At 37.1% G+C, this 13,565-nt stretch overlaps 2 protein-coding genes across 4 annotated transcripts in view; one reads left to right on the forward strand and one right to left on the reverse strand.

Moving 5' to 3' along the window:
- The window catches only part of AIMP1 (aminoacyl tRNA synthetase complex interacting multifunctional protein 1), a 37,754-nt gene extending 30,840 nt beyond the window's left edge, over positions 1–6,914 (forward strand). For all 3 annotated transcript variants that reach the window (XM_030492841.1, XM_030492843.1, XM_030492842.2), the window contains exons 6-7: positions 235–403; positions 3,794–6,914. In XM_030492841.1, coding sequence (XP_030348701.1) covers positions 235–403; positions 3,794–3,960 — 336 coding nt within the window. In that variant the 3' untranslated portion in view covers positions 3,961–6,914. The remainder of the gene's footprint in view (positions 1–234; positions 404–3,793) is intronic.
- On the reverse strand, positions 5,878–10,773 carry GIMD1 (GIMAP family P-loop NTPase domain containing 1). The gene is given in 3 exon segments (XM_030492844.1): positions 5,878–6,169; positions 8,722–9,137; positions 10,740–10,773. Coding segments are annotated over 2 exon segments (666 nt in total). The 5' UTR covers positions 9,115–9,137; positions 10,740–10,773; the 3' UTR covers positions 5,878–5,896.
- Positions 10,774–13,565: the final 2,792 nt, after the last annotated feature.

Raw genomic sequence — 13,565 nt, forward strand, 5'->3', positions numbered from 1 at the left:
TTTCCATAAGTATTGCACAATTCAGCAATTACTCCGTTATTCCCTGGCCAACTCTCAAGTGGTTTAAATGTTGTTTCTGGTGTCCAGACATTAAAACCGTGCACCTGTTTCTGTATGATTCATGTCCATATTAAGGTATCTTCGTTGTAGTTCTTTTGCTGTAATGAAATAATTGGAATCCCCAAAACCGTGTGGCATTTAACTTCTCACATCCTTCTGTTTTCCTCCCCCAAGATGCAGAATCGAATGGCGATACTACTCTGTAACTTGAAGCCTGCAAAGATGAGAGGAGTAGTATCTCAAGCAATGGTGATGTGTGCCAGCTCCCCAGAAAAAGTGGAAATTCTGGCTCCCCCACCCGGGGCAGTACCTGGAGATAGAATCACTTTTGATGGTTTTCCTGGTAAGTAGATATTTGGGAAAGTGGAGGAAAGGGGTATGCAACGTGACCTCAGTGCTGAAGCAGATAAAACAGTATTTAAAGCTGGTTGCATTTTTTTGTTGAAATTTTCTCATTTAGTTATATTCAAACTATTTTATTATTAGCATACTAAAATTGTACAAATAAAGGATTGAAAATACTTAGTCACCTGCCAAAACTTGGAAGATACAGGGAAGTAACTATAACTTTTTGTTGCATACTTGTCTTTTGCATACTGGCTTTGTAAACTAAGATACTAATACAGATCATTAGGTTTTGTTCAGGGGTTTTTTTGGTTTTTGGTTTTTTGGGTTTTTTTTTTTTTTTGGTTGATTGGTTTGTTTTGGTTTTAGTGGGTTTTGTGGGGGTTTTTTTGTTTTGTTTTTTTTGTGGTTTTTTTTTTTTTTGTTTGTTTGTTTCTTTGTTTTTGTTTTAATTTCTTTTAGCTAGAGACCAAGATTGTTGCTACTTACCTTCTCGTCCAAGTGATTATCAACTTCTGGTTGGTTTGGTATCTCCTCAAAGGCAATCTGGCTCTTTATGGTACTGTAATGAGGCGGGTAGAATCCTTGCTGTGTCAGATGTCATTTAATTTCAGTATTTGTAATTAAACATTTACATTCTGATCAAGTTATTTTAAAGCATAAAGGTTCAGTTTGACTCCTTGAAATGAAAATTGAAAGGACAGCTGGGTCTTCTTTTAGTTTGAAGTATGAAAGCCTATGAAGCAGCAGCAGCAACAATATGAAAGCAAGAGAAGCAGCAGCAGCAACAATAAAGCAACTCTAAAACACATGCAGCTGTCTATCAAGCAGCTTGGAATCGAGTTATTTTTAAGCCTTCTCTTTCACCATAAAAAATATTCATGAGATACAGGCTAATTTTCCTTGGTCCTTTTAGTGAAAGTAAACACATGGTGTCTTGATTCAAAGCAATTGGACTTTTTTCTGCAGAGACTTAAGAGTTGTTTTCTTAGAACTATCTTTGGTGTTGTAGGGAAGTGATTTGATAAGGAATGCTGTTGTCTGGAGGAGTGTTCTTTTCTGTTTGTTTGATGTTGCCCTTAAGTGGACTTGGCGCTGTCTTATACTCCAGTACCTGAATCTTCAAGATCTGTTGGACCTTTCTTTATATTAAGAACTTCACCAAATTTCTGTCCTCCTTCAGTGGTCCAATTTATAAGCCATTAAAAAATTATTCCATTGTATGTCTGTAAGTACTGTACCCTCCCACACAGTAATTGCCATAAGACAGCAATAATTCTTGGAGTTTTTACAGCTAACTGCCAAATCTTTTTTATAATAGCAGTATAATTGACACTTTGACAAAACTCTTCAATGCAAAAATGTCACAGGACCCACAAATCTGTGAAGTTATATAATAAAGTAATGATTCTGGTCTAAGAAACCCTGGCAATTTAGTAATAACTATCTCTTTAAAAAAATAAAAAGTGCTAAAAGTGGAGTGCAGTGGTTAGCCTGTATTTAACAGGTTTCTTTAATCAAAGCTTTGGTGGACAGATGCTTTCCTTCAGTTGTATAGTTATAATCCACAGCAGCTAAGCAGTATTAGTTTTTCATAAGGTCACACACATCACCCCATCTTTTTGCCCCTTCTTACACATTCTTTCAATAGCTATTGAGCTGTTACAAAGCGGAGAGATTTCTTGTTTATTATGAGAAATTCTTCTGTAATATTTAAACTGCCAGACCAAATGACATGTTTAACAAAGTTTGGGACCTCTTCTTTGGTTCTTTTTATGTAAAGAGAGTGAGAAGCTTATTAAGCCTGACAAGTTTCAATCTATTTATAGAAACCCTTCTAAAGAATATTTTCTGGGAAGAAGGAATGCAATGAGGAGAATTTGTAGGCAAATGCACAGCATAAAGCTCTGGTAATATTTAAAATTGGTGCCTATGCTAATCTAATCTGAGCTCACCACAGATCCCAAGGGAGCTTGACATAGGATTCCAAAGAAACATCCAAAGCATGGTTTTTATAATAAAAGTCAGGGGTTTTTTCTTACTAAAAAAAATTTGCTTGGTTTTTATATTTAAGGAGGGGGAAGGAAATGCACAGATTGTTTGACATTCTGTTTAATGATTTTATTAGTTTGTATGCATTCACTTTGGTCTAAGTCCAAGTCTGTCTTTATTTATGAACTTGAGCATTAAGCAGGATCTTTACTTTTGTCAAAATGCAGACTTAGCTCTAAATGTTTAATTCATTAATGGTATTACTGATTTTTCTTTTAAATATTAAGTTCATTGTGGTTGTGAAATAACTCAACTGCATTATTGAATTTTGCTCTGGCAAGGCTAGCCTACTTAACAGAGAAATCTGGCCTGGTCCACTTCTCTTACACAGTTACAGATACAGAAGTTAGACCTCTCTACAGGCAGAAGTAACTTACTTTTGCAGGCATTGAGAATATGAGTAGATTGGACCATTGAAAGTATCTGAAGGAGAAGAACAATAAAACAGGAGGAATGAGAGTAGTTCATTTGACCACCTGTTGGTCATCCAGTTAGGAATACACCAAGCAGTAACGAACTTCAACCAGCTACTAGAAACACATACGTTAAAGTCCCTATAGCCTTATAGTTGGCTTGTGGTCATTAGAGATTCTTAAATAATTAGATTTGCTAATGTAGTTAGACTGTCAATACCTCTAGGGCCTATGTAGCTTATCATGGTGTACACACAGGAACAGGGAACTGAGACTTGCAGAGACTGAGGCCATAATTGCTGAAATACAAGCTGATTGCTAATGCTTCTGTTATTTTAAGCACCAGAACTTGTCATCAAATAGTACAAAAAGTAGAAGAACCAGTGTTGAAACTGGTGTCAGTATCCTAATTTTGGACTATTTTTGTGTTAGTTCGGTGTTTCTCAACTGTAAGGGCATCTGCCAAATGCACTTAATATTAATTGCTTACAAAAATTGATTCATTCCTAAATTTAAGATGTAGACAAACCTGTGTCAACACAGGTGAGTAGTGTATTTCTGTGGTCCACATCTACTTAATTCTTAGGAATCCTTTTGGTCTCTACTAAATTGTGTAAACCAACAACTAGAAATGGTTTGATTTCTTCCTTTTGACAGTATTTGTAGTCTGTTACTTAAAACCCTTTTTACCCTGAAACATGAGCATTTTAAGACATGCTCTGGAGGTATTTCTTAGACTATCCCTAGTTCCAGTTAAAAATATTTATTTTGAGAATTGCGAGTAACGTTTGGGGTGTTTTTTCCCCCCACTTAAAAGTGTGTGTGGTGATGTTATGTACACATCTGTGACAGCCTACATACATAGATCTCTTGCTGTGCCTTCTGTATTGTGTGCTATTAGGTTATTCTTTGTTTTGACACAGGAGATCCTGAGAAGGAACTTAATCCCAAGAAGAAGATTTGGGAGCAAATCCAACCTCATCTTCATACCAATGACCAGTGTGTTGCTACATACAAAGGAGTTCCATTTGAAGTGAAAGGGAAAGGAGTCTGCAGGGCAGAGACCATGGCAAACAGCGGAATTAAATAAATAAATGGTTGTTAGGAGCTTTTTCAGATGTTGAGATGGAAAGTAATGCAAGCACAATAAAAAACATGAAATGCATGGCTAATACCCTTTATGTTTGACTGCTCTTCCAGAGGGTACGCAATGTGTTATGCCTCCAACGCTTTCACACTTCACTTACCATGCTTATTGTCCTTGAGGTTAAGTATTGTCAACAGTCATTAACCACTCAGTGCTCAAGACTTCATCACCAAGGCTTGTTCATGGTAGAGCTACAGGCAGGCAAACATACTTTCTGGACAGCTAAAAGGTTTAGATGATCTATGGAGCAAGAGCACCTCAATAAAGAATAACTTCTGCCGTGTTCCTTGTGTGCTAACTGCTCTTCAAGAGGTGCAGGACTAGCAGTTAGTCAGTAAAGACCACCGTTGTCTTCATTCTTCTTGTTACATTTTAATAGTTTTTCTCCTCTTCATACAAGCAGTTTTCAGGTATATTATAAACTTCTTCAACTTTGCTCTTGGCTGTGTTGTCTTAGTAGTCTGCAGACAGTTGTAATGGGAAGATTAAACTATGGCCCTTTGTGCCCTAAGATAGACAAATGGGTGTCATTTCTTGTACCACAGTTAAGCTGTTATCATGTTAGTAAGATCAAAACTGTCATTTTGCTGAAATAGTTATCTATCTAGTCCATTTTCATATTTCCTTCCAAATGATGGATAGTACTAAGAAAGAATGAAGAGCAAAGAGGTTGCCAGAGCTAGTCACACACTACCATAAAAATATCTATTTCCAAAGTCCAGACAGGTATAAAATGAATTGATTTTGTTTGTTTGTTTTAATGTATTTTTATGCAGTGATATCTTATAAAAAAAGATGCTTCGGTTTTAACAGAAATAGCTTCTTCAGTTGTTAGAATTGTTCCATAATAATATAGTACAAGCAGTCATGGTTGCTGTGGTAATAGGCTCAAAGTGCTCCTTTTAATTCCTGCCTTTTAATAATCTGAAAATAACTATTTTAGATCAATTTACAATAACCTTTTTAAGTAACTGTTTAGAGATAGTTCAGATACTTTGGCATATAATATTTAGTTAACTGGTTACTGTCTAACCACTGAAACAGTAAGTGCTTTTTTAACCACTGAAATGAAAAAAACTTAGCCATTCTGTTTTTGTAGGCTTTGAACTTTATCCAGTAAACTGGTTGGGAAAACAAAATGACAATGATATAAAATTAAAAGGAACAGCCACAAAAGAAGAGATGAATGGTTGGTTTTTTTTTCAAACGAGTTTTGTATGTGCCTGTAAACCATATTAATTTTTCATGCATCTGGGAATAAGCAATAGTATTGGTTCTTTTAAATGTGCTGAATAGTGTTAAGCACATAGGAGCTATTTTATCTGCTGTGTAAACTACATAGCCAGTAATGTCTTATTAAACAAACTTCTTGAAGTTCAGAATCTCAATTCTAACTAATTCTTACTCAGGGTAAAGAAGTATTCTTACAGTAGGTAAATCTTAGCATTTAATACTTGAAAGCTCTTCATAAACTTTGGAATTCAGAGGAACTCCTGAAAACTTGAAGAATTGAGCATAGAGGCTCCCTTGCAGTCTGAACTCATGTTCATTTTTATGTTTTATTTTCCTCTTCCAGATCTGTGTTCTGTATGAACTACAATATATAGTTTGGTGTAGAATGAAAGCTAATTTGTGACTACATATATATTAGGACTGTGATTTAGAGCACTAGCTTGTTTGAATTTTGTGTTTAAAGCTACAATTGTGGATGTAGTAATGTGAGGTACTCTGAAGGGCAAGTAGTTTGGTAATCTAAAGAGATATTTCCAACTCCATTCAGAGGTATTTGGTATGGGTGTGGACTTTTTCAGTTCTCTTTTATTTCTATTAAATATTACCTACTATAGCAAATAGACAAATGAGCACCTGAAAGCTAATTTTATGCCTTGCTGTGTTTAAGTGAAAGCACTTGATAATTATTTTGTTTTATAAAATTCAAGAGCTTTCTTAAGACAGTAGCTCTTTCCTCCTTAATTATGCTCTTCTGGTTGTCTAGGAAGATGTATTTATGCTGTACTGAGCTCAAAAGTGACACCAGGGTACTTGAGGCACTGTGCAAGTATGCTTCCTCACTGAATCCAGCCTCTTCTGCCTTGTCTGCATGAGTAAGTAGAACTGCAGTGAAATCATTCCATGTGGGACCCAGAAGTTCCTGTAATGAAAAACAAATCCTAAATAGTTATCTCTCCTTGTTCCTCTTCCCCACTCCCACCTCATATGCTTAGGCATTAACAGACCATGATACATGTTCTTTTCGTGGCAGTAATCCAGTTCATGCTATCTGAGTTGCTGAAATTTTTGGGGTTTTTCACCTTCCCAAGACATTGACATCCACTTTCAGTGGAAATATGTGGTTGTGCAGTACTAGCAGTTCTTTGTTCTCTTACTACAGATGTGAATAGTATTTCTCCGGTTAAAAAACATCTATGTAAATAAGGAAAAATGGTTGTTTAGCTGCGTTACACATTTGTTTAAATCATTAGTTTACTCATATCCATATTTCTACAGTTTTTACAGATATTTGAAATTTGGTTTTCAAAATCACCAGATTACCTTGTGTTGAAAAAATAAATTATTAATTTCTATGTAGGACTAAGTGCAGTTCCAGCTGTATCCCATAAAATCGAACTATTCTCAACAATTCACGAAAAACACAAATCAAATGCATCAACATAAGTGATGGGCCAGAGAATTTGTCTGTGACCACTGTGGTTCATCTGATGGAGGGGAATGGAGAAAACAAGCTGCTTTTTGCAATGAGTATAGAAAACTTTAATGTAAGTAAGTGCTTGGGTTTTCATTTGCAGATGTAAATGAAATTACAACTTCAGTGCAATCATGATAACTGCTGTGTGTGACAAGTAAACTACTTTGGAATAAAGTCCACTTTGCAAATATCTTAAGTCTGTAGCCTAAATACCAAGGTGTATAAAACTGATTTAAAGGATATCTTTCTACTTCCAAGGTAAGCAGGGAGTTAGAAAAACCTGTGTATTGATAGTGTTAATCTGTTTTAGACAGCACTAGGGGTGAAAAAAAATTATACCCACACAAAAGTTTGGGGTAAGCTGTCTAAGGAAGTGTTGGGTTATCTGCTTGGAAGAGAAAGGATAGTGCCTTGGTTTGCTAAGGACTCACAGGCAATGCTAGTGTTCTGAAGTCATTATGAATTCATTATACTATGATACTGAAATAAAATCCAGAGAGATTTAAATGCCAGTAGTCTTCTACTGATATGCCATCTTCATTGATACGCCATCTGTAATTTGCAGAGGAACGTTGTGAAAACTGCTGATTGCTAAAGGTAGTCTTCATGCTAACGTCTTCGTGGAATACTGAAATATAATCAGTGCTGTTTGTATTCCCAGCACCCAGGCAGCTGTCCTGCCCTAGATGTGGCTGATGAAATGGCAGCGTCTGGTCTGTTGAGTGGAAAATAACTAAAAAGCTGACCATTATATAAGCTGAGAGTGAGCTGTAATCATGAAACAGAAGTGTTGCTTTCTCATCATTTTTAAACACGCTTTCTTTCCAGTATGGGTTTTAAAGGTCCATTTAAAGAGAAAAGGCATAGTGACATCTCTTGTGCTTTTAATGCCCACATGGATTTGATGCAGAAGAGTCTCAAACTAAGGAGCATGATGATTTTTCATTGGCTCAGAGTAAAAATAGTTTGAGTAAATACTGCTTTCTCTTTAATACCATGAAGTATAGAGAGATAGAGAACTGTATAAGGGAAAAGGGTAACGCTGAAAACAAGTATATGTAAACTGACAATGAGTAAGAGCGTTGAAATTAGAACCAACTCTCAAACTACTGGAAAAGTGAGGAGTAGCCTACTAATAGAGAGTAATCAGAAAGTAACAGGAAAGCTAATCTAGCACATTTTGAAAGCTATTTTTCTATCTGTATATGCATCTATTGGTATATTTTTAGCAACATACACATGTTGTAGATGTGTTTAGGTAATACCAGTTACAGCAGGTGATAAGACTTGATGGACCACAAAGTCCTTTCCATCCTAAAGATTTTTAGTAAGTTCATTAGTGTAAGACAGATGCAAAGTGTAATGTGACTTTGGCAATAACCAAAATGCTTTGTTTCTTCGTAAATAATACAAACGTAGTTCATCTCATCAGACAGATAAACTGGGCAGTATCAGTTTGTTAGCATCTTTTTCATTTTACTTTTGTGAGTAAATTTATGGTAACTTTCTAGTTATTTTGTCTTACAGATACAGCAGTAGTAATAGTGCAGGGTAGAACTGAGCATCCTTGTCTCAGGTCAGTCAGATTTTCCGTGGGATTTTGGATCTGTTGCTCTGCTTTGGTCTATACAGGGTGCAGGAGGGTGAGGTGACTTGACTTTTGCTTGCTTTAAAAGCATTTCTCTTCAATAAGCTAGAACTTTCATGGTAAAGCATTAACTGATTTATGAGAAGAAAGCTTACTTTGAAAAGTAAATTTGGTTCCTAAAGTCCTTTGGGTTGTGTCCATGTACAAGGGAGAATAGTTCTTGCCTCTCTGTTTTCAGGTTTAGTGTAGCGATGGTGTTGGGAGTTGTGAATGGTGTGTTTCGACTGCTGGGCTAGGAAATGTTTTCAGCTGCACTTCTCTATTTCACTTTTGCAGTCAACTCTTTCATAGCTATTGCCACCTGAAGACAAAAGAGTTGCCATTAGGGCAGTGACTATTTATTTGTTACCTGGATGAACTGAATTGTGTGATAGCTTTCATCCAGACACAGAGGCAAGTCAGCCCTCAGGACCCAGAGAGCGAGATGCAGGCCTTCCTTCCCGAAGTGGTGAGCCAGGGCTGAGCTCACTGTGTCTCTCACCTGCTCTTTGCTCAGACTACTGTGAGGGTAGCCTGGAGTGTCACGTACTTGAACATGGAGAGCTAGCTCACAGCCATTTCTTCATATAATCCCCAAAATGCAGCAGCTGCAGCCAAGGCTGCAGCATGTAGTCACAGAGCTCAAGGAGTGATAACTGTTAAAGTCTGAGCTGCCCAGCAGGCTATTCCCAGCAGCTCTTTTGCCACTCTGAGATCTTCCAAGGACAACAAGGTTGATGGTCATCTCATTGCTGCTTTCCATTTTCTATGCTTTTATCCCCAAACCTGTCGTTAGGTGAAGAACAAATAACATGAGCTGTTTCAGAAGATCCAGCAAAAAATTGCAAAATTCAATGTCTTTTGAGTGTCATTCCGTGCCTGAAATGTTTTAAGGAGTGTGTGGTGTAGCTAGACATGAAGTACAGCACATATACCTCTGATCCACAGACAGCTCTTTGCTGCCCTTCTTAGTCTGCTGCTTAGAAATAAGACCCCACAGAAGGTGTCACAGGTACAAGAGCAACCTAACAGGCTGCGTTCCTACGCTGGCAGAAACTGAAGAGCTGGGAAAGAATCGGGTGTGAGAAGTATTTGGGGAACAAGTAAAGCAAATAAAGCTAAGGAGAAGCAACAGGGAAGGGAGGACTTAGGAAACAACCATGGAAAACAGGATCAGCATGCAAGGAGAGTTGGTTATGAAAAGGAGGAAAGCTAGGGGAGGAAGAAGAGAATGGTGACAAATACATGCTGCTCTTATTAAGGGACCATGTTTCAAGAAGTAAATCTTTACTTAGTTTTTAGGAAAAAAAGTGTATAGTCAAGGAGAAGCAGCTTTTAAAGGAGCACTTTTTCACAGCAGAGAACAGCTTAGAATAAGCCTTTCATCAGCTACCCCTAAAGTTGAAATAGATGGTAATCTGAAAGGACGTTCTGATATAGATAAGAAGTATGTCCTAATGAAAAAAGAAAGAAAATCTGAAATATCTAATGCTGCAGGTTCTAACCCCGTATGAAATCAGAACTTTGCGAGTGTATACTGTACAGACTTTTAGACTTACGGCACAGTTAGTGGAAAGAAAAGCATAGGCTGGTGGACAGGGATGAGTGATGGGTATCATTTCCAGTTACTGTAATTGTTTATAAATACACTCTCTCGTTCTCTTTGTACTTTTCTGTAATCCAATATCTGAAGGAGTTTTGGTGCACGTTAATTGTCTAACAGGAATACTGGCTGATTAAATAAATTCTGAGGTGTTTCCAATATGGAAAACTATATTGGCAAAGAAGTAGTTGATTTCAAGTTATCAATGACAACTGAACTTGAGAAAGTTAGGGGGTTTTGTTGGTGGTTTGTTACTTTGTTGTAGGGTTTGTTTGTTTGTTTTTTTTAAATATACCACACTCAGGCACTCAAAGAGATCCTGGATAATTTTAGAATGGGATTTGCTGTGATTAATTTATTTAGATTCTTGCACGTGCAGTTCAAGCTTTCTCCCTCGTATTAAACCCATGCCCAAATCAATCTTTTTGAAATAACTTCAGTACAAAGCCAAACATGCAAGACCTATAAACATACTAATTTTGTTACATGATGATTCTCCGTACTGAATTCAAGTGAGGTATTTGTGGATTTTTCAAGGATCGGTTTACCTTTTTTTTTAATTTATTTAAGAATATCTATTAAAAAAGACACATTATGAAATGGTTGTCATCAGTTATTCATCAGTCTAGATGTGTGTTGTATTCTTTTTCTGTAGCATAATAATATGACATGGTGAACATGCATTTGTGCATTCTGTTTTTAAATCATGATCAAGGATTTCTCTTCTTTTCCTGTAAGCAGTCTATGCTTAAATATTTACATTAATTTCATATTATGTCACTTACCGTATTTTCCCTTAAATTCCTCTTTCAGACTTCATGAACCACGTGTGCAGTGTAAAAAGAAGTTCGTATGTGAACTTTGAAATCAACAGCAGCAACGTACCACACTAAGACTGTTACATACACATTAATCTGGTTAATCTATTACTAATATATCTCCATTCCATTGGTTTGGTCAGTAATTGACACTAAATTTTTGCAACTTAGCTGCAGATGCAGTTTTTGCAATCACTTTAGTGATTGTATAAAGTTGATTTTCCTTTTTTTTTTTTTTTAAAGTTGCTTGAGCTCTACCGGCAGTTAAATGTGAGAGTGGTAATGGAGGAACAGGGGTTATTTTGTGTTGCGTGTTCTTGAATGGTTGTTCATATATGCATGTGAAGAGCAGATACACTTTCTCTTATTATTGCAATGAATTAATAATTGCAATATTTTCAAAGGACAGTGTAAACCATATGCAGATGAAAAGCTGTTTGCCTAACAAAGATGGATTAAAATAATAAAAAATTGGATTAAAATACAGAAATTATTTGCGAATATGGAAGAAAACTGAAGACTTGCACCACTGCCAGTCATGTGCTGTTGGCTTGCTAGCTTGAAACATTAGGCAGGGGTGCTGGGTCTAGATGATCTTAAGGTCCTTTCTAACCCTAACCGTTCTATGATTCTGTGATTTCTCTTGCAAGCATCATTCTTAGCCATGCTATAGTAGCACTAAAACCAGCAATAAAAAGATTGTCCAGTAAGAACCTATCACTTGCTTTTTAGACAATTTCCCACAAGGGAGAAGGTAACTGATTTAAACTCCTATGCCATAATGGAGAAATTAATATAAATTTGTGCTTTAATGACCAGGTTGTAGTAATAAAATGAAAGAGTGGAGTAAACCCTTGTCTGTTCACAAGGAAAGGTTTAGATAAGCTCCCTCTCTGACTGTAAATCCCACATGGGTGAAAGCATATGTTTACTCCAGAGGTATTAAGGTATGTGTCATTACAGTAAGAACAGGAATCTGGTACAAGGCTGTCTGTGGTGGCGGGAAAAGAGAAGGGTGTTTTCGAGAGGCCAGTCCAGCTGGTGACATTGTCATCCAAAATGTAGTTCTATGTGGGAACCCGTAAGTATTGGTTTACTGCAGTGCCAGGGCTGTTCCTGCCTGCCACAGCAGTGGAGAGAGACTTTAATTCCTCTAGAAGCCTGTTGTTTCCCACTGTGGTACCACAAGCACAGCTGGTGCTTTAGCAGAAGGTAGTAGTTAATGGTGCCTTCACATCCTCCTCATGTAAATTCACATCATTCATCATGAAAGCATTAGTTGTTTGTGCTACTTGGCTGCAGATGGCTGTGTAATAATTTTGTTTCTTGGTGTTTTAAATTTTAAGAGTACATAGACAAGTTAGTTGTTTTCAGACAGTTCCCTGCTCTTGAGCTTTACCTGTATTGCATGTGTAGCCAAGGCAACTACTGATAATTTCCATTGTGAAGAGCCTTGCGGCTCAATCCTGTGCAAGCCTTTGTGTATCTAGCTTGTATTTATATATGAAGTGTATAGCAAGGTTCCTTCATTTGCTAATGGATACAAACTCGAAGTCTGGATGAAGGGTGACTCGCAAAGCAAAATGGTAGATCCTTCTCATAAAACTGTGGATAAAATCCACATGCTTGCTTTAATTTGCCTGGAAGTCTTGACTTTGGTTAAATTGTCACAGTCTAGCTCTGTACTTTTTATCAGACTGTTCTTATGCACAGTAATGCCTTTCATGACATCTGAAGCAGTGGTATGTCCTGGCAATCACATCCAACTGAGCCAATAGCCTGCCAAGGGGATAATTTGAGCTGTGCATGGGCAAGGATTTAGACTACCAAGAAAAGTAGAATCCCAGAAGCAGAGGAGTGTTGTATGCAAAATACAGCTTGCCCAGTTGCATGCAGAACAGGGCTTTTACGCTAGGAAGATGGCTGTAAAATTAAGAGAGTAGTGTAAATGAAGCATTGCCTAAATGGTGACTAAAACATGGCTAAGCAAACTTCCCCACAAAAAAAGGCATTTCTTTCAAGCATTATTATGAATGTAATACAGTCCGACTTGAGACGCATCTAGAAGATCTTACAACAGCACGGGCAGAGGATTTTAAGAAGTCTTTCCTGGGAGTATATGACAAGGAAAAAATCAAACTGATTTATATGACACTTGCTGAGGCTCCTCAATGTACGTGGAAAGAGTCTTCCCCAAGGTGGCAGTATCAGCCTGCGCCACAGGTACTGTAAAACTCAGCTGGGGTCTTCCTGCTTTGGAGTCCTCTCCTGAAATACAGTACCAGGTCGGAAATGAGCTAAAGTGTTAGAAAATATAGAATAATTACAGGAGTCTTCAAGCGTGTCCTGAAATAAGAAATGTAAAAAGCATTTGTGTCTCCTTTGTCACAAGAAACATTTTTATTCGATATATAAAATGCAGACAGCATAGCACTTCAACAAATTTGAACAGCAGTAGTGGAAAGGTAGCAGGTAAGAAACTGGAAGTGTTACTGTCCCTTATTTGATTCTTTTTCTAATATAGACCTTTGTTTTCATTAGCTTTTAAGATGAATTGGGGACATTTATTATGGGGCTTTGGATATGAGATCATAAAATCTGCTATCACAGTATGCATTTGAAAATTACAAGTACAGAGTACAACAAAATTGCCTTGGATGCTTTTTAGCAATGCTCACTGCCATTGGGTAAGCTTTTAATTTTGTTTTCTTTGTTTTGTATAACTTCATTATTGAAGTGGCAGAGAGAAAACCAAAACTCTGCCTATTACAGATTGGCAAGCAGGAAGGCTTC

The sequence above is a fragment of the Strigops habroptila genome, chromosome 7, assembly GCF_004027225.2.
Source record: "Strigops habroptila isolate Jane chromosome 7, bStrHab1.2.pri, whole genome shotgun sequence".
Lineage (NCBI taxonomy): Eukaryota > Metazoa > Chordata > Aves > Psittaciformes > Psittacidae > Strigops > Strigops habroptila.